The 21,493-nt window shown below is 43.0% G+C and overlaps 1 protein-coding gene across 1 annotated transcript in view; it reads left to right on the top strand.

The window, feature by feature from the left end:
* The window catches only part of LOC311144487 (netrin receptor UNC5D-like), a gene marked incomplete at both ends in the record, with an annotated part of 243,161 nt that overhangs the window by 180,943 nt on the left and 40,725 nt on the right, over positions 1-21,493 (top strand). The window contains 2 exons of the mRNA XM_084180513.1: positions 18,192-18,356; positions 21,396-21,428. Coding sequence (XP_084036639.1) covers positions 18,192-18,356; positions 21,396-21,428 — 198 coding nt within the window. The remainder of the gene's footprint in view (positions 1-18,191; positions 18,357-21,395; positions 21,429-21,493) is intronic.

Raw genomic sequence — 21,493 nt, 5'->3', positions numbered from 1 at the left:
AGGTTAGACCAGGCAAGAATAGACTGGCATCTTCTGGGAGTGTCTCCAAGGGCAAAGCCATTTGACTTACAAGGACATACAGGTAGTGTCGTCAACTTTATGATTTGATGAATGTAGTAGGATGGTGTGCCATGCCGGCATCTAGGTGCAGAGTCAACATGCAAATACAACATCTGGCTATGCAAGACTATAAACACTTTATTATATTGTGTGTGAGTCCTCTAGTCTTTATAGTTTGTGTACAGGCTGAAACTTGGCCGCAAGTGGATCTTCCAGCAAGACGATAACCCCAATGGTTAATTGACCACAAAATCAACATTTTGCAATGGCCATCTCAGTCTCTGGACTTGAACCCCATTAAAAACCTGTGGTTTGAATTGAAGAGGGCAGTCCATAAGCGCAGACAAAGGATTTTAAAGATATGGAAATATTCTGAATGGAGGAATGGTCTAAGATCCCTCCCAATGTGTTCTCCAATCTCATAAAACATTTTAGAAAAGGGCTCAGTGTCGTTATCCTTGCAGGGGGAGGGTGCTGGAGTATTTTAATTTTTATTTAACCTTTATTTAACTAGGCAAGTCAGTTAAGAACAAATTCTTATTTACAATGACAGCTTACCAAAAGGCAAAAGGCCTCCTGCGGGGACGGGGGCTGGGATTAAAAATCAAAATATAGGACAAAGCACACATCACGACAAGAGAGACACCACAACACTACATGCTAAATGACTAAAATGTAAAGAGAGACCTAAGACAACAACATAGCATGGTAGCAACACATGACAACACAGCATGGTAGCAACACCACATGACAACAACATGGTAGCAACCAACATGGCAGCAGCACAACATGGTAGCAGCACAAAACATGGTACAAACATTATTGGGCACAGACAACAGCACAAAGGCAGAGGTAGAGACAACAATACATCACGTGAAGCAGCCACAACTGTCGGTAAGAGTGTCCATGATTGAGTCTTTGAATGAAGAGATGGAGATAAAAATGTCCAGTTTGAGTGTTTCTTGCAGCTCGTTCCAGTCGCTAGCTGCAGCGAACTGAAAAGAGGAGCGACCCAGGGATGTGTGTGATTTGGGGACCTTTAACAGAATGTGACTGGCAGAACAGGTGTTGTATGTGGAGGATGAGGGCAGCAGTAGGTATCTCAGATAGGGGGGAGTGAGGCCTAAGAGAGTTTTATAAATAAGCATCAACCAGTGGGTCTTGCGACGGGTATACAGAGATGACCAGTTTACAGTGCAGTAATGTGTCCTATAAGGAGCATTGGTTCTTCTTACCAAACCACATGACCTTTGTTTTGGAGGTGTTCAGAACAAGGTTAAGGGCAGAGAAAGCTTGTTGGACACTAAGAAAGCCTTGTTGTAGAGTGTTTAACACAACATCCGGGAAGGGGCCAAGTGAGTATGAGACTGTATCATCTGCATATATAGTGCCTTGCAAAAGTATTCATCCCCCTTGGCGTTTTTCCTATTTTGTTGCATTACAACCTGTAATTTAAATCGATTTTTATTTGGATTTCATGTAATGGATGTACACGAAATGGTCAACATTGGTGAAGTGAAATGAAAAATATAACTTGTTTCAAAAAATTCTAAAAAATAAATAATGGAAAAGTGGTGCGTGCATATGTATTCACCCCCTTTGCTATGAAGCCCCACCTAAGATCTGGTGCAACCAATTACCTTCAGAAGTCACATAATTAGTTAAATAAAGTCCACCTGATCTCAGTGTATATATAGACCTGTTCTGAAAGGCCCTAGAGACTGCAACACTACTAAGCAAGGGGCACCACCAAGCAAGCAGCACCATGAAGACCAAGGAGCTCTCCAAACAGGTAAGGGACAAAGTTGTAGAGAAGTACAGATCAGGGTTGGGTTATAAAAAAATATCAGAAACTTTGAACATCCCACGGAGCACCATTAAATCCATTATTAAAAAATTTAAAGAATATGGCACCACAACAAACCTGCCAAGAGAGGGCCGCCCACCAAAACTCACGGAACAGGCAAGGAGGGCATTAATCAGAGAGGCAACAAAGAGACCAAAGATAACCCTGAAGGAGCTGCAAAGCTCCACAGCAGAGATTGGAGTATCTGTCCATATGACCACTTTAAGCCATACACTCCACAGAGCTGGGCTTTAGGGAAGAGTGGCCAGAAAAAGCCATTGTTTAGAGAATAAAATAAGCAAACACGTTTGGGGTTCGCCAAAAGGCATGTGGGAGACTCCTCAAACATATGGAAGAAGGTACTCTGGTCAGATGAGAAATTGTGCTTTTTGGCCATCAAGCAAAACGCTATGTCTGGTGCAAACCCAACACCTCTCATCACCGCCGAGAACACCATCCCCACAGTGAAGCATGGTGGTGGAAACTGGTCAGAATTGAAGGAATGATGGATGGTGCTAAACACAGGGAAAGTCCTGAGTGAAACCTGTTTCAGTCTTCCAGAGATTTGAGACTGGATCGGAGGTTCACCTTCCAGCAGGACAATGACCCTAAGCATACTGCTAAAGCAACACTTGAGTAGTTTAAGTTTGAAACATTTAAATGTCTTTGAATGGCCTAGTCAAAGCCCAGACCTCAATCCATTTAGAGAATCTGTGGTATGATCCACACAGACATATCAGTGTGGATGACGGATCACCACCTCAAGCTGAACCTCGGCAAGATGGAGCTGCACTTCCTCCCGGGGAAGGACTTCCCGCTCCATGATCTCGCCATCATGGTTGACAACTCCGTTGTGTCCTCCTCCCAGAGTGCAAAGAATCTTGGCGTGACCCTGGACAACACCCTGTCGTTCTCCGCTAACATCAAAGCGGTGACCCGATCCTGTAGGTTCATGCTCTACAACATTTGCAGAGTACGACCCTACCTTACACAGGAAGCAGCACAGGTCCTAATCCAGGCACTTGTCATCTCCCGTCTGGATTACTGCAACTCGCTGTTGGCTGGGCTCCCTGCCTGTGCCATTAAACCCCTACAACTCATCCAGAACGCTGCAGCCTGTCTGGTGTTCAACCTTCCCAAGTTCTCTCATGTCACCCCGCTCCTCCGCACAATCCACTGGCTTCCAGTTGAAACCTGCATCTGCATACGGAGCTGTGAGGGGAACGGCACCTCCGTACCTTCAGGCTCTGATCAGTCCCTACACCCAAACGAGGGCATTGCGTTCATCCACCTCTGGCCTGCTGGCCCCCCTACCTCTGCGGAAGCACAGTTCCCGCTCAGCCCAGTCAAAACTGTTCGCTGCTCTGGCACCCCAATGGTGGAACAAGCTCCCTCACGACGCCAGGACAGCTTAGTCACTCACCACCTTCCGGAGACACTTGAGACCCCACCTCTTTAAGGAATACCTGGGATAGGATAAAAGTAATATTTTTACCCTCCCCCTACCCCCCCCCCCCCCCCCCCCCCCCCCCCCATTTAAAAATAAATAAATAATAATAAATGATATATTGTAAAGTGGTTGTCCCACTGGCTATCATAAGGTGAATGCACCAATTTGTAAGTCGCTCTGGATAAGAGCGTCTGCTAAATCATGTAAATGTTTGACTTAAAGATTGCTGTACACCAGCGGAACCCATCCAACTTGAAGGAGCTGGAGCAGTTTTGCCTTGATGAATGGTCAAACATCCCAGTGGCTAGATGTGCCAAGCTTATAGAGACATACCCCAAGAGACTTGCAGTTGTAATTGCTGCAAAAGGTGGCTCTACAAAGTATTGACTTTTGGGGGGTGAATAGTTATGCACGCTCAAATGTTCTTTTTTTTGTCTTATTTCTTGTTTGTTTTACCCCAAAAAATATTTTACATCTTCAAAGTGGTAGGCATGTTGTGTAAATCAAATGATACAAAAAAATATATATATATATTTTAATTCCAGGTTGTAAGGCAACAAAATAGGAAAAATGCCAAGGGGGGTGAATACTTTCGCAAGCCACTGTAAATGGATGAGAGGGCTTCCTACTGCCTGAGCTACAGTGAGGGAAAAAAGTATTTGATCCCCTGCTGATTTTGTACATTTGCCCACTGACAAATAAATGATCAGTCTATAATTTTAATGGTAGGTTAATTTGAACAGTGAAAGACAGAATAACAACAACAAAATCCAGAAAAACGCATGTCAAAAATGTTATAAGTTGATTTGCATTTTAATGAGGGAAATAAGTATTTGACCCCCTCTCAATCAGAAAGATTTCTGGTATCCCAGGTGTCTTTTTACAGGGAACGAGCTGAGATTAGGAGCACACTCTTAAAGGGAGTGCTCCTAATCTCAGTATGTTACCTGTATAAAAGACACCTGTCCACAGAAGCAATCAATCAATTAGATTCCAAACTCTCCACCATGGCCAAGACCAAAGAGCTCTCCAAGGATGTCAGGGACAAGATTGTAGACCTACACAAGGCTGGAATGGGCTACAAGACCATCGCCAAGCAGCTTGGTGAGAAGGTAACAACAGTTGGTGCGATTATTCACACCTCACTAACTTTAAGCGTCAGTTGTCAGAGCAGCTTACCAATCACTGCACCTGTACACAGCCATTCTGAAATTAGCCCACCCAACTACCTCATCCCCATATTGGTATTTATTTTGCTAATTTGCACCCCAGTATCTCTATTTGCACATCATCTTTTGCACATGTATCATTCCAGTGTTAATACGTAATTGTAACTATTTTGCACTATGGTCTATTTATTGCCTTACCTCCATAACTTACTATATTCGCACACACTGTATACAGTGGGGGAAAAAAGTATTTAGTCAGCCACCAATTGTGCAAGTTCTCCCACTTAAAAAGATGAGAGAGGCCTGTAATTTTCATCATAGTTACACGTCAACTATGACAGACAAAATGAGGAAACAAAATCCAGAAAATCACATTGTAGGATTTTTTATGAATTTATTTGCAAATTATGGTGGAAAATAAGTATTTGGTCACCTACAAACAAGCAAGATTTCTGGCTCTCACAGACCTGTAATTTACATTTACATTTTAGTCATTTAGCAGACGCTCTTATCCAGAGCGACTTACAGTTAGTGAATACATTTTTTATTTATTTATACTGGCCCCCCGTGGGAATCGAACCCACAACCCTGGCGTTGCAAACGCCATGCTCTATCAACTGAGCTACATCCCTGCCGGCCATTCCCTCCCCTACCCTGGACGACGCTGGGCCAATTGTGCGCCGCCCATGAGTCTCCCGGTCGCGGCTGGCTGCGACAGAGCCTGGATTCGAACCAGGATCTCTAGTGGCACAGTTAGCACTGCAAAGCAGTGCCTTAGACCACTGCGCCACTCAACTTCTTCTTTAAGAGGCTCCTCTGTCCTCCACTCGTTACCTGTATTAATGGCACCTGTTTGAACTTGTTATCAGTATAAAAGACACCTGTCCACAACCTCAGTCAGTCACACTCCAAACTCCACTATGGCCAAGGCCAAAGAGCTGTCAAAGGACACCAGAAACAAAATTGTAGACCTTCACCAGGCTGGGAAGACTGAATCTGCAATAGGTAAGCAGCTTGGTTTGAAGAAATCAACTGTGGGAGCAATTATTAAGAAATGGAAGACATACAAGACCACTGATAATCTCTCTCGATCTGGGGCTCCACGCAAGATCTCACCCCGTGGGGTCAAAATGATCACAAGAACGGTGAGCAAAAATCCCAGAACCACACGGCGGGACCTAGTGAATGACCTGCAGAGAGCTGGGACCAAAGTAACAAAGCCTACCATCAGTAACACACTACGCCGCCAGGGACTCAAATCCTGCAGTGCCAGACGTGTCCCCCTGCTTAAGCCAGTACATGTCCAGGCCCGTCTGAAGTTTGCTAGAGTGCATTTGGATGATCCAGAAGAGGATTGGGTCAGATGATGTTGTTGGCAATGACACAGGTCAAAAGTTTTCTGTAAGTCTTCACAAGGTTTTCACACACTGTTGCTGGTATTTTGGCCCATTCCTCCATGCAGATCTCCTCTAGAGCAGTGATGTTTTGTGGCTGTCGCTGGGCAACACAGATTTTCAACTCCCTCCAAAGATTTTCTATGGGGTTGAGATCTGGAGACTGGCTAGGCCACTCAAGGACCTTGAAATGCTTCTTACGAAGCCACTCCTTCGTTGCCCGGGCGGTGTGTTTGGGTTCATTGTCATGCTGAAAGACCCAGCCACGTTTAATCTTCAATGACCTTGCTGATGGAAGGAGGTTTTCACTCAAAATCTCACGATACATGGCCCCATTCATTCTTTCCTTTACACATATCAGTCGTCCTGGTCCCTTTGCAGAAAAACTGCCCCAAAGCATGATGTTTCCACCCCCATGCTTCACATTAGGTATGGTGTTCTTTGGATGCAACTCAGCATTCTTTGTCCTCCAAACACAATGAGTTGAGTTTTTACCAAAAAGTTATATTTTGGTTTCATCTGACCATATGACATTCTCCCAATCCTCTTCTGGATCATCCAAATGCACTCTAGCAAACTTCAGACGGGCCTGGACATGTACTGGCTTAAGCAGGGGGACACGTCTTGCACTGCAGGATTTGAGTCCCTGGCAGCGTAGTATGTTACTGATGGTAGGCTTTGTTACTTTGGTCCCAGCTCTCTGCAGGTCATTCACTACGTCCCCCCGTGTGGTTCTGGGATTTTTGCTCACCGTTCTTGTGATCATTTTGACCCCACGGGGTGAGATCTTGCGTGGAGCCCCAGATCGAGGGAGATTATCAGTGGTCTTGTATGTCTTCCATTTCCTAATAATTGCTCCCACAGTTGATTTCTTCAAACCAAGCTGCTTATCTATAGCAGATTCAGTCTTCCCAGCCTGGTGCAGGTCTACAATTTTGTTTCTGGTGTCCTTTGACAGCTCTTTGGTCTTGGCCATAGTGGAGTTTGGAGTGTGACTGTTTGAGGTTGTGGACAGGTCTCTTTTATACTGATAACAAGTTCAAACAGGTGCCATTAATACAGGTAACGAGTGGAGGACAGAGGAGCCTCTTAAATAATAAGTTACAGGTCTGTGAGAGCCAGAAATCTTGCTTGTTTGTAGTTGACTAAATACTTATTTTCCACGATAATTTGCAAATAAATTCATAAAAAATCCTACAATGTGATTTTCTGGATTTTTTTTCTCAATTTGTCTGTCATAGTTGACGTGTACATATGATGAAAATTACAGGCCTCTCTCATCTTTTTAAGTGGGAGAACTTGCACAATTGGTGGCTGACTAAATACTTTTTTTCCCCACTGTATATATTTTCTGTTTGTATTTTTGACGTTGTTTTGTTTACCCCATATGTAACTCTGTGTTGTTTTTATCGCACTTCTTTGCTTTATCTTGGCCAGGTCGCAGTTGTAAATGAGAACTTGTTCTCAACTGGCTTACCTGGTTAAATAAAGGTGAAATAAAATAGAATAAATAAAAAATTATTCGCAAATGGAAGAAACACAAAATAACTGTCAATCTCCCTCTGCCTGGGGCTCCATGCAAGATCTCACCTCATGGATTTGCAATGATCATGAGAACGGTGAGGAATCAGCCCAGAACTACACGGGAGGATCTTGTCAATGATCTCAAGGTAGCTGGGACCATAGTCACCAAGAAAACAATTGGTAACACACTATGCCGTGAAGGACTGAAATCCTGCAGCGCCTGCAAGGTCCCCCTGCTCAAGAAAGCACATATACAGGCCATCCTCACGAGAATTTTGTTATCTCAATGGTTGAAGTCAACTACTTCTTAAGTCTTTGAATAATTCTCAGAGGTTGTAAATCTCTAGTTTAAATAATGAATTAAACAAAGACCCCTTTCTGCAATGGTCAGCCTTTATTCCTGAGAGCGCTCTGTCCCAAAATGGACGCACCATCTTTTTATATACAAACGTCAGAGGAAAAATCCCACCTCGCTTTAGGCGGGCTGTATTTTTCCACTGTACACATCTTGTAAACTCACACCTGGGTTTAGCTCATGTGGTTATCGTCTGTTCTCCTGACCATCAGGTCACACATACACACCACACACACACACACACACATGCATGTTCTTATCATAGCCTACTCCTTGCTCGGGCAGGCTGCATTTTTTCTCTATTCCCATACATAGTTATCGCTGTTCTCACAATATTCTGCAAGCCTCTCACTCCCCTTCTCTGTGTGGGGACATCTGTTTTTGAAACTGGTCTCCTGTTATTGGTTTCAACATTTTGCACTTCTGCTTGCCTAATTACAAGACACAAATACTCTTGTTGCTGGGCAAATATGCATGTTATTTAAGCACGTTGATTAACTCTCTAATCTCTAGTCTACTAATAGTCATACATTATTAGTTTAACTGAGGGTGTGACATTTTAGTCATATCTTACTCACACATCTCTTTATCAATCCACCCTTTGACTAAATTGCACACACACATTTAAAATACATTCTTATAAAATAACACACACAACAAGGCATACAACTCGTTTTGCATATAAAATGAATCACTCGTATGAATCACACAATAAGAATACAATTTGTCTTGCATGCTATCAAATTTTACTTCCAACCATAACTCTCCTTGTTAGGATTTTCACTATAACCTTCATTGAAAAGATAGCATACTGAACATAAAAAATTGTCTCATTCAATTCAGGTTAATCAGGATTGAAATCGTCTGCATCCTCCACCAGAGCGGGAGGCATGTAGCGTTCATTCCATTGGTCTGAGTCTGGAATGGGTCCATACCTCACCATCTGTTGGGTCACTGCTTTCTCCAGAGACCTGAACACAAGACCTCTCACACACGGGATTAGGCAACATCCACATAACACCAGCATGAACATTCCAGCCAAAGCTGCCCCACAACACAGTCGCTACAATAGTTTTCCATTTTCCAAACATGTTATCAAACCAACCGGTTAGTGAGTTATCAATAACAGAGTTCTCAGCCAGTTCGTTTGCCAGCGTGGTGAGTCCCGGAAGAGCCTTGGTCACTGACCCATCAGGTGCTGTATTATTGGGGATGAAAGTACAGCACATAGATCCAAACATAACACAAACCCCGCCCCTCTCAGCCAAAAGCATATCTTAAGCTATTCTATTCTGCCATGCCATTAAGCTAGTTGCCGCTGTCTGCTCAGCCAATCCCTTTATCGCATTACGAGTGTGGTTAATAAATCTCTGCTGGTTGTAGTAGATGTAATTTAAGACTTGACTCAAACCCAGCCCCGATCTGATTCCTAGCTTTGAATTATTCTGGAACCCCTCAAGGTACTCCTATCCCATCGATATACACTCTCATCAAAGGATCCCAGGAGGAGGTCTCGCTTTCTACTCTTTGATGTGAGTGAAAGGCATTACCAGCTGAGCTAACGCACAGGTTCCAGTCCAATTCGCATGGAACTTGGGCCACAGTCTGTTACCACCACATGTCAGCGCGGGCCTGATTTTGGTTCCTAAAATCCTCTGGCTGCAACAAAGTGGAGAGATTAGCCATGGTCTCTTTAGTTGTGACATTCTCTGTGTGGGAGCAGGAGCTAAGATGCCCTACCCTGTACCCTATCTTATCCATCCTAGAAAAACAATAATAAGATTCCCCTGAGACTTCAAACGGAGGTAATCTAGGTCGGGGAGACTTCGTTACCGGGGGATACAGATAGTGCAAGTTAACACAAGACTCATTCACCACATTCCCAGGTGGCTTGAACAATTTAACCATGCAGGATAAACCTGACGGAGAGTTAAAGCCCGTCAAGGGGAACGGAGTAGTGGTTAACCTAGGTTTAGCTGTTCCACAGGCGTAACAGTCCTCTTTGGATATAGTTCTTGCCGTATACTGTATCCATTCCAATCATAGGTTCGGATCCCGGAACCCAGTCTCCACTTCCACCATTTCTTTTAGGTCCTTGGTCTCCACTACCTGTATCATTTCCATCAAATTGAATGGTTCAATTCCCTGACCTTTAGAGGAATTCACTATTGTATTATCAGTGGTAAGGGTGTATTGTGATTTGACCTGCTGCTCTTTTACCCATAGGGGCACTATGGTATCCACTCCATTTTGGTCAAACCCTACATACCATAGACAGAAATCCATCTGCTGTACCTTTTTTATGTTTATCCGTACTTTTAAACAATATTTCTGTCGTCTGGGGTTACACTCATGACTTGGGATATATTTCCCTGCCTTCACAACCGTCCATCTGGACCCATAACGGGTGTTCAAATTTACATACCCTGCACGCTCTGTATGAGCCACAACATGAGCCACCATGTAACCAGGAGTTACATGGTGACATACAGACATATCGTCCCCAGGTTGTGAGACTCTTAGCCTGCCAATCGGCCAGATTCCCACTTGGTCTATAAAGAACTCGAATGAGGCTTCCTTTCCTTCAACCACTAAAACTTCCCCTTTCCCTACATCAAGTTGTCTTTTCTGCCTGCTTTTGCTTTCCCCGGGCATTACCTTCCTAAATTGAGTTAGGTTAACTGCTACTTCTGGCGGGTCAGGCAGGTTTGGGTGTGCTAGGAATATGGCTCCCACAATCAGACAGCTACCTACCGTCAGGAGACATGTAAAATCCCCACCCTCATCCTGCGAACATGTCAGACGCCAGAGGCCAACCCATTGCTTTACCTTCTATCGAACTCACACAGGGATGATCAGACAGGGTAAGGGAGACTTCGTTAAGGAGCCAACCCCCGAGCCCTAGTGGTGATCGGTTCTTTCTCCTAACTCTGTGTTTGTTCATCAGGTGTGTCTGGGATTACCTTTTTGCAGTGTGTGACATGCACCCAGGTGGATCTTTCCGCGATTCTTACAGCGAAGGCCGTCAACAGCAGGACCTGATATGGACCTTCCCAACTGGGCTGCTTCCAGTCTTTCTTCTTTAAGGATTGGATCCACACCCAGTCACCTGGTTGGATAGAGTGGGTTACCTTCTCCTTTAGTTCTTCTGTGAGGCACAAAACCTTTGACATATGGGTGTGGTTAATTAACAACCTTCTCATGTGTTCGGCTAGGGTGTTCTCAGTTTCTATCTCTGCCTGCTCTGGTCCGCCTAACTCAGGCATTCTGTATGGTCTCCCAAATGCCTTCTCGAAGGGGGATAACCCATCTTTATCTAGGGTTACTCTAATGGTGATCAACACTATCGGTAGGCATTGTACCCAATTTCTTTCCTTCACTCCGTGATAACTCTATAAAATAAATTTCCAATTGCTGGACTGGATATTTTGCCAGGGGATATTCCCCCTGGGGTGCTCTCTCTACCTTTGTGATTATTCTGTGCACAGATGACACATCTGGAACAAAGATTATTAGTTTTATTTATTTTTTGTAGTTCGTTATACCATAGGCCACAAAGTGTTTCCTAACCTGCTCTACCATCCCCCCTGTTGACACATGGCTTTACCCATGTGTCACGCCCTGACCTATAGAACTCTAGTTTGTTGAGTCAGGGTGTGGAAATCTATGTTAGATATTCTATGTTTACGTTCTAGTTTTCTATTTCTATGTCTGGCCAGGTATGATTCCCAATCAGAGGCAGCTGTCACTCATTGTCTCTGATTGGGGATCATACTTAGGTAGCCTATTGCCTACTGTGTATTGTGGGATCTTGTTCCTGTTAGGCTGGTATGTGTATAGCCCTTTGGACTTCACGTTACGTTGTTTCTTGTGAGTTGAATGTTTATTTAGTTAATAAACATGTACGCTTTTCACGCTGCACCTTGGTCCGACCCGTCTCTCAACGTTCGTGACACCATGTGTCAATATTTCCGCATATCAAAACAGTGACTTTAATATATCTCAAAGGATTGCCCCTTTCTTTTTCCACATGTTCAATTCTTTAACCTGTCTTCTTTACTTGATCAAGAACATTGGAAATATCTGTTTCCCCATATTGTTCCTGTCACCCTTCTTAATGTCATATTTCACTCATTTGCCAATATAATTCCTTACTCTGTGTAAGTAAGCAGTGATATTTTATCCCAGGCATCTATAAAAAAAAAAAAATGGATACGTTGTCTCCTACTGTCCCTTAATCCCCTACAGTATATGTTTCCATCAATCCTGGGAAAGAAAGGAAAAAACTCCCCCTCAGAACACATCGGATAACTCCACGTTTCATTAAATTCACTAAACCTATAAATAACAAACCCATAACCACTTTCCGGTAATCTACTGATTTAAACCTGTTGCATTAATTTATTAAAATATAAACCTATTGTTTAATAAATCCAGAACCTACGAAAAATGTTTACTACTCCATCAGCCTAATAGTAAAAACGAACTCCCATTGTTCAACGTGAACTGTCTGCATAACTCACTGTTGTATAAACAAACTATTCAGACATCCGCTTCACATTACCCTCTCCTTCGTTTACTAAATCCTGGCATTAGTAAATTCTATTCACACACCACCAAAAACTAATACAACTTGCATACACATAACTAAAAAGCATGAATTTAATACCATTCTTGCTTAAACAATGCAATTCAACATTTCTTATCACCCAATACTTTTTTTTTTACGCAGGAAACCCTGTACAATCTCTATCCTCTACTGCTGTCTTTCCATCTAACATTACTTTAACAGATAACCAATTATTTTTAAGTTATAGTCAAAATAAACAAAACATCTATTCCCAGAGATGCAACTTAAACTACTATGTCATACTATCCGCTATGTGTTGCTAGGACAATCTCTTTCGTATAAACTTAACATCGACTGACTGGTCTAATTGATATCATACATACTCTGCTTCCTTCCAACACTGCTTCATTTATTCTTAGTGTTAATAATCCTATTATTCTCTGAGTTCCCTTACTTCACTTCCCATGAAAATAAGACATTCGCTTCTCTAGGTGTCGTAAACTACATCTTTAACCACATTACTTATGGTCAGTTTATTCAGAAAACCCACATTAATTATGTCTCACCCATGACGTATGTTTACGTTTGGGTGAGCAAGTTAATATATAATTATTATTCAAATTATTATTTTATGAAATCTCTAGCCTCTCATTCAACACTAATCCCCTTCATCAAATATACTCCCAGCAGAACTGACAAAAAACAGACTGTGATTTCCAGGACACTGCCCCTTTGTTCTGGCCTCCTATCTCCCTGAGAGTTGGCATGAGATACTCAACTCCCTTCAGGTCTCTCTTACTCCTCTTTTCTCTCCCGTTCTGCTCTTGGTGAACGGCATACCTTTTAACCTCAATCAGTGTTGCTGTGCCCCGGCCAATCAGGATCTTTTTTATTGTTCGAGAAATTTCAGGCCTCATTCCGCTTAAAAAGGCTATTTTTAATTGTTGATGATACGGCCCATCTGCTACCTGTTTGCACTCATGGATTTTAGAAAAATCAGCATGTCTATGGTAGTAATCTCTGAGATTGTTACATAGTTAATACTCTCCGTCTACGGCCCACTGTAAAATAACTCTGTCCCCTCTTCCTGGGGTCCAGTTTCCCTTCACAGCTGCCCAATCATTTCCTACCACTATCTGTCTCACTGCCCTTTCCAATTCCCCCGTGTTTAACTTAAACCTTGCAGTGAGCCCTTCCACATCTCTCCTGAATCCCTCTATTCCTGTTTTTGGGTGTACCACCCCTTCTATAGCTCGGACCACATTTCTCTGGGTCCATGCCCTGTATACATCTAAGGTTGCCGGGGATCCCTCAGCCCCCGCCAATGGATTGGGTAAGGCTATCATTGGGTACCGGCCCTCTCCTACTCCCTCATCTCCTGACTCATACTGACTCCCTCCTGAGCTCAGCTCTGAATCCTCCTGTTCTTCCCTCCTAACTGGACTTTTGTTGTGGGGTTCAAGTCTCCTCAGGGACCTAGGTCTTCCACCCTTCGGTCCCTTGACCCCCCTATTGTACCCTACTACTCTAGTTACTTTCTTAGCCCTTATTTAGCTCTCTCTCTCGCTCTCTCTCTCTCATTTCTGCAATTCCAATTGGGTTTGCTGCTGCTGTTCCAAAAGTTTCTTAAGAACCCAACTGTATTTTCTGCCTTTACCTTATCCTCTCCTACTCCCTGTCCTCCCTCAGCTTCCCCTTGGTTCTGGTAAGGGGGTGGAGGCTGCACGGCAGCCTGCTGTGGCACCCTTCCCCCCACCACAACCACTTCATCGTCTGGATTCTCCCTCCAGGCATGATCTAACAAGGAGGGGTATAATCTGGATCCAGACCGTTCTACAGGGGGAGCTATGGGTTTTGTCATAGACCTTCCTTTCTTACTTTCTCTTTAACTTCCTTTTTCTGTCTCTCACCCTCCTCTCTCTTTCGAGCCACACCCTGGCCGTATCTAGCCCTTCCACTCGCTCTCTCTCTGCTCTGCCTTTACACACCTTATGCATCTGTTTCACCATGGATTTGAGTTTATCTGCGTCCAGACGCCCCTCAAAACCATACCTCTCCCTCCACCTGGTCACATAATGGAGGTTCCTTCTATCCCTGGACTCCATAAATCTTTCATCCCCGGTTGTCTCCGGGACCTCCTTGGAGGATTTGCTTCCCATGGTAACATAACTCTTTGGTCGTCCTATACCCAAAGCCTTGAACAATTATTTTATGGCTTTTAACAAATTACTGAGTCTCACCTTATTGAATTTAGATTACTTCAACTCTCTAATAATTATTTTATCACTTTAACTGAATTGTTAGGTATTAAATGATTTTACAATTTTTTTTTTAAATATAATTTATTCGGTCTTTGATTAGTTAATAACTCTGATGTCTTATACGTTTTATTGTATGTTTTTTCCTCAAAATAATCAATTGTAATTATTTTCTTTCTCACGGGACCTATCTTTGTCCCCTCTTCTGGATTTATTCATAGATGTGACTTTTGAGCAAATATTATGTCTCACACGTATCCAACCCTACAAACTCCGGGTTACCGATAGTGTTAACCAATAATCATGTAAGGCTCCAGTTTCATGAAACGGATAGAGTTACGGCAAATCTACAGTTGTTTGTGACTTTTGACTTTATCAATATTCTATTTCTCATACAAACTATTTTAATCCCTTCCTTGAAGTTTTCACCCCCATTTTATATTTATCTAGAATACTGGCGCATTGGGTTTTCTCTAGATACACGTCTAAAAACGCCGAAGTTCACTTCCACCTTGTCCACTATTGAGATGGGGAATTATCTCAACACAAGGTTAGTTTATTTTTGGTAATGGCCTCAACTACCTGGAGTCAATTTCGGACCCACTGGCGCATTGGGTTTTCTCTAGATAAACGTCTAAAAACGGGCTACCGGGATGTTGATCCCGTTTTTGATTATTGACGGAATACTACCCTCACTACAGCAAATTTAAACTATTAATTTTACTGTAGGTTACAGATATAAATTCCCCCAAAATCCATGATTAAAGATCTTACCTCCTTCCTATGCAGTTGGGATTCAATTTTGTTTAGATATCGTCACCGTTCCTGTCGTCTACCAGTTCACCACCGGCCTGAAGTAAAAACCCTCAATTTCAGAGGTCAGGTCTTTGTCTCACGGATCCTGGATCCGCCCGTGCACGGTTTCGGGGTTCCCTGGAATGACAGCAACGGGTGTTGAAATCCGTCTCGAAGGACCAAGCTGTCACAAGAATTTTGTTATCTCAATGGTTGAAGTCAACTACTTCTTAAATCTTTGAATAATTCCCAGAGGTTGTAAATCTCTAGTTTAAATAATGAATTAAACAAAGACCCCTTTCTGCAATGGTCAGCCTTTATTCATGAGAGCGCTCTGTCCCAAAATGGACACACCATCTTTTTATACAGACACGTCAGAGGAAAAATCCCACCCTGCTTTAGGCGGGCTGTATTTTTCCACTGTACACATCTTGTAAACTCACACCTGGGTTTAGCTAATGTGGTTATCATCTGTTCTCCTGACCATCAGATCACACACACACACACACACACACACATACACACGCATGTTCTTATCATAGCCCACTCCTTGCTCAGGCAGGCTGCGTTTTTTCTCTATTCCCATACATAGTTATCGCTGTTCTCACAATATTCTGCAAGCCTCTCACTCCCCTTCCCTTTGTGGGGACATCTGTTTTTGAAACTGGTCTCCTGTTATTGGTTTCAATGTTTTGCACTTCTGCTTGCCTAATTACAAGACACATACTTATTTCCCTCATTAAAATGCAAATCAACTTATAACATTTTTGACATGTGTTTTTATGGATTTTTTTGTTGTTATTCTGTCTCTCACTGTTCAAATAAGCCTACCATTAAAATTATAGACTGATCATGTCTTTGTCAGTGGGCAAACGTACAAAATCAGCAGGGGATCAAATACTTTTTTACCTCACTGTATGTTGTTGATGTAAATTGAGAAGAGCATGGGGCCTAGGATCGAGCCTTGGGGTACTTTCTTGGTGACAGGCAGTGGTTGAGACAGCAGATGTTCTGACTTTATACACTGCACTCTTTGAGAGAGGTAGTTAGCAAACCAGGCCAAAGACCCCTCAGAGACACCAATACTCCTTAGCCGGCCCACAAGAATGGAATGGTCTAACGTATCAAAAGCTTTGGCCAAGTCAATAAAAGCAGCACAACATTGCTTAGAATCAAGGGCAATGGTGACATCATTTAGGACCTTTTATGGTTGCAGTGACACATCCATAACCTGAGCGGAAACCAGATTGCATACCAGAGATGAATACTATAGACATCAAGAAAGTCAGTTAGTGTCAAGGGCTGATGTAAGTGTGGTGTGGAAGTCAGGCGCAGGACACCGAAGCTTAGTCCAACAAAGTTTACTAGTGAACCACTAGGAAAAAATACAATAAACGGCCTCAAAACACACAGAGGCGAGCGATTACGCAAAACTGTGCGTAAACACCAAAACAACAAACAGAGCAAACACGCAGCACAAACTGACATGCGAAAAACAACACACAACCTAACCAATACAAAACAGGCAACTTATAGAACACATAATCAGACACAAACGGACACAGGTGCAATAGACAGACAAAAGCAATCGAACATAGAAACATTCAACGGTGGCAGCTAGTACTCCGGGGACGACGAACGCCGAAGCCTGCCCGAACAAGGAGGAGGAGCAGCCTCGTCAGAATCCGTGACAGTTAGTTGATTATTGACAAGATTTTCCAACACTTTTGATAAACAGGGCAAAATAGAAATTGGCCTATAACACTTAGGATCAGCTTGATCTCCCCCTTTAAATAAAGGATACACCGTGGCTGCCTTCCAATCAATGGGAACCTACCCAGAGACAAGAGACAGGTTAAAAAGGTCAGAGATAGGCTTGGCGATGATAGGTGCTGCAACCTAATTGTATTGTATTGAATTGTTGTATTGAAAACAGGGGATCCAATCATTTTGACGCCTATCTTTTTTTAGATTTTTGTTTTGGTATTACTTGTTGAACAAAATATTTTACTTTGAGTATTAGTATAAAATAATATAATTCTAAAAAAAAATAAAAGCTTACAATATAGCTCAGTATTTGTATGATTTATTTTAGTATTTTTTGCTCATCTTTACCAAGGGATCCAATAATAGGAATAATAATCATTCCTGACCTCACTGTATGTTGTATGCTGCTGCATGCCTGCCATGGTGGTCTGAATTAGTTATTATATATCTCTTCTGTGTCTTCCTGTCCCAGACAATAGTTTGTAATAGTTCTCAGGGAAGGGAAGAAGCTATCTGGTGAGAGCACTATGCATGCACTAACATGGTCAACCCAAACGCACTTTGTATTCTCTGCACCATATAAAGGCATACATTTGCATTTAAATTAGCTGGGAAGAAAACTGTGAGAGAATGTAGTGCAGAGTGCTTATGGAACTCATGGAACGCTACAAAAGAAATTGCTTAGTTCTCCAGAGATTGTGCATAGAGACGGATTACGGTCTCTGCAAAGCTCTGCCTAGAAATCTCTTTTGGCACCATATGGTCTACCAATATTAGTTATCTGAGCATGATGGGTTCCTCCTAGATCAAATGACGCAGACAACAGAGGAACCCGGGTATAAACATGCACGGCTACATCAAGGAGTTTAATTTCACATTTTGCAGAGAGAAAGAAGAGCGATCCCATTATGTGACAAGAATCTGAGGGTTAATGTGGAGTGAGATGGACCACCGCCTCACCTTCTGTTCTCTCTGTGCTCGTGTTCCATTTCCTCATCCACAGTTGACGGTGGCTGGGAGGAGTGGAGCGAGTGGACGCTGTGCAGTGTGCAGTGTGAGAGACAGCGTAGGAGGGAGTGCAATGACCCACCACCCAGACACAAGGGCAAGATGTGTGATGGGCCCAGTGACGCCACAGAGAACTGCACCGAAGGAATGTGTACCCAGAGTAAGTGCCTTACTCCTTTCTCTTTTGTTTCTAGATTGCGGTCCTTCACTGTCATCTCCATAAGCCATATCTCCATTACACTGATCACAACAGGACCCGTCATTAACACGTCTGAACAGCTAGCCACAGAGGTATTTGTTGGACGAATACACACACTGAAATGAAGTCCTCAGTGCATGATAACACTATGGTAAACCCTCCTGTGGTGTTCATAAGAAACATCCCCCTGTGTCACGAGAGCGTAGCTATCACTGAAGACATGGAGGGTGCATTCAGTTTTGACCACAGATTTGAGGTTTTGACCACAGTTGTCAAAGCAATTCTGTAACGTGCAATTTCATCGAATGCATCACCCGCACCCATAATATGATGAACTCTCATGAATGTTGCACAATGAGAGGTTTTGAATTAAATATTGAGAGTTACACACTGTCTACTCAATTGTACCGGAGCGCCAAGTCTAGGTCCAAGAGGCTTCTAAACAGCTTCTACCCCCAAGCCATATGACTCCTGAACATCTAATCGAATACAACAAGTGTAGACTTTACAGTGAAATGCTTACTTACAAGCCCTTAACCAACTATGCAGTTTTAAGAAAGAATACCAAATAAATACCCCCCCCCCCCCCCCCCCCCAAATAAATAAAAAATAATAAGAAATAAAAGTAACAGATAATAAAAGAGCAGCAGTAAAATATCAATAGCGAGGCTATATACAGGGGGTACCGGCACAGAGTTAATATGCGGGCGCACCGGTTAGTCGAGGTAATTGAATTAATATGTTAAACAATATGTTAAACTTTAGTTAAACTTTTGAACGGCAGTGTGGGTGTATGTATGTATGTATGTGTGTATGTATGTATGTATGTATGTATGTATGTATATATATATATATCTCACAGTGCGTTCGGAAAGTATTCAGACCCCTTCACTTCAACATTTTATTATGCTACAGCCTTATTCTAAAATGAATTTTAAAAAATAAAAATCTTCATCAATCTATTCACCCAAAATACCCTAAAAAACAGAAATACCTTATTTACATAAGTGTTCAGACCCTTTTCTATGAGATTCGAAATTGAGCTCAGGTGCATCCTGTTTCCATTGCTCATCCTTGATGTTTCTACAACTTCATTGGAGTCCACCTGTGGTAAATTCAATTAATTGGACATGATTTGGAAAGGCACACACCTGTCTATATAAGGTCCCACAGTTGACAGTGCATGTCAGAGCACAAACCAAGTCATGAGGTCGAAGGAATTGTCCGTAGAGCTCCGAGACAGGATTGTGTCGAGGCACAGATCTGGGGAAGGGTACCAAAAAATGTCTGCAGCATTGAAGGTCCCCAAGAACACAGTGGCCTCCATCGTTCTTATTATGGAAGAAGTTTGGAACCATCAAGACTCTTCCTAGAGGTGGCCGCCCGGCCAAACTGAGCAACCTGGGGAGAAGGGCCTTGGTCAGGGAGATGACCAAGAACCATGGTCACTCTGACAGAGCTCCAGAGTTCCTCTGTGGAGATGGGAGAATCTTCCAGAAGGACAACCATCTCTGCAGCACTCCACCAACCAGGCCTTTGTGGTAGAGTGGCCAGACGGAACCCACTCCTCAGTAAAAGGCACATGACAGCCCGCTTGGAGTTTGCCAAAAAAAAACCTAAAGGACTCTCAGACCATGAGAAAGAAGATTCTCTGGTCTGATGAAACCAAGATTGAACTCTTTGGCCTGAATGCCAAGCGTCACGTCTGGAGGAAACCTGGCACCATCCCTACGATGAAGCATGGCGGCGGCAGCATCATGCTCTGGGGATGTTTTTCAGCGGCAGGGACTGGGAGACTAGTCAAGATTGAGAGAAAGATGAACGGAGCAAAGTACAGAGAGATCCTTGATGAAAACCTGCTCCAGAGCGCTTAGGACCTCCGACTGGGGCAAAGGTTCACCTTCCAACAGGACAATGACCCTAAGCACACAGCCAAGACAACGCAGGAGTGGCTTCAGGACAAGTCTCTGAATGTCCTTGAGTGGCCCAGCCAGAGCCCGGACTTGAACCCGATCGAACATCTCTGGAGTGACCTGAAAATAGCTGTGCAGCGCCACTCCCCATCCAACCTGACAGAGCTTGAGAGGATCTGCAGATAAGAATGTGAGAAACTTCCCAAATACAGGTGTGCCAAGCTTGTAGCGTCATACCCAAGAAGACTTGAGGCTGTACTCGCTGCCAAAGGTGCTTCAACAAAGTACTGTGTAAAGGGTCTGAATACTTATGTAAATGTGATATTTCAGTTTATTTTATTTTATATATTTGCAAAAATGTCTGAACCTGTTTTTGCTTTGTCATTATGGGGTAGTGTGTGTAGATTGATGAGGGGGGGGGGGAAATAATTTTATCCATTTTAGAATAAGGCTGTAACGTAACAAAATGTGGAGAAAGTCAAGGGGTCTGAATACTTTCCGAATGCACTGTGTATATATGCTGTATATACAGTGTGTATCCTATCTATCTGATGAATGAAAGAGCCACCAGTATGTTTTGCAAAGTAGGATTGTTATTTTGGGCTAGTTCGGTACAAAATAAGCATTGGTACGCTCCAATTTTCCATTGGTCATCATACATTTTCAAAAAAGATTTGAAGCTTTTATTTTCCTCCTTGTGAAGGAGAGAGATGGTCATAATCAAAGTATTTTTCAGACCTATTTGCCAATCTCTCCCATGGCCAGTAGATAGAAGTCTGGTAATGATCATCATTACCTGGGCAGTCTGTATCTGTAGATCTCAGTGGTAGGGCATCTCCACATGATTGAAAGAAGTGCACTAGTAGGATACCTCACTCACACAGGGCTGGCGTTTAATCACCTCGTTCTGTATGCGTCCCAAATGGCAACCTATTCCCTTTATAGAGCACTACTTTTGTAATGAAGTAGTGCACTATAAAGGGAATAGGGCGCCATTTGGGACACAACCAGGGCTGGTGTTTAATCACCTTGTGTGTGTCTCGCTCTCTCTCTCTCTCTCTTTTTCTCATTCTCTCTGTCTTTGCAGATGGAAAGCTGCTGCATGATGTTAAACCTCAAAGTGAGTCCTTCCTTTCTGCATTTCTTTTATCTTCAACCCCCAACTCTTGACCTAATTTGTGAGCC

This window comes from Coregonus lavaretus (assembly GCF_964263955.1).
Source record: "Coregonus lavaretus genome assembly, chromosome: 17".
NCBI lineage: Eukaryota > Metazoa > Chordata > Actinopteri > Salmoniformes > Salmonidae > Coregonus > Coregonus lavaretus.
Note: the sequence above shows the minus strand (reverse complement) of the source record. Positions and strands in the feature narration are given on the sequence as shown.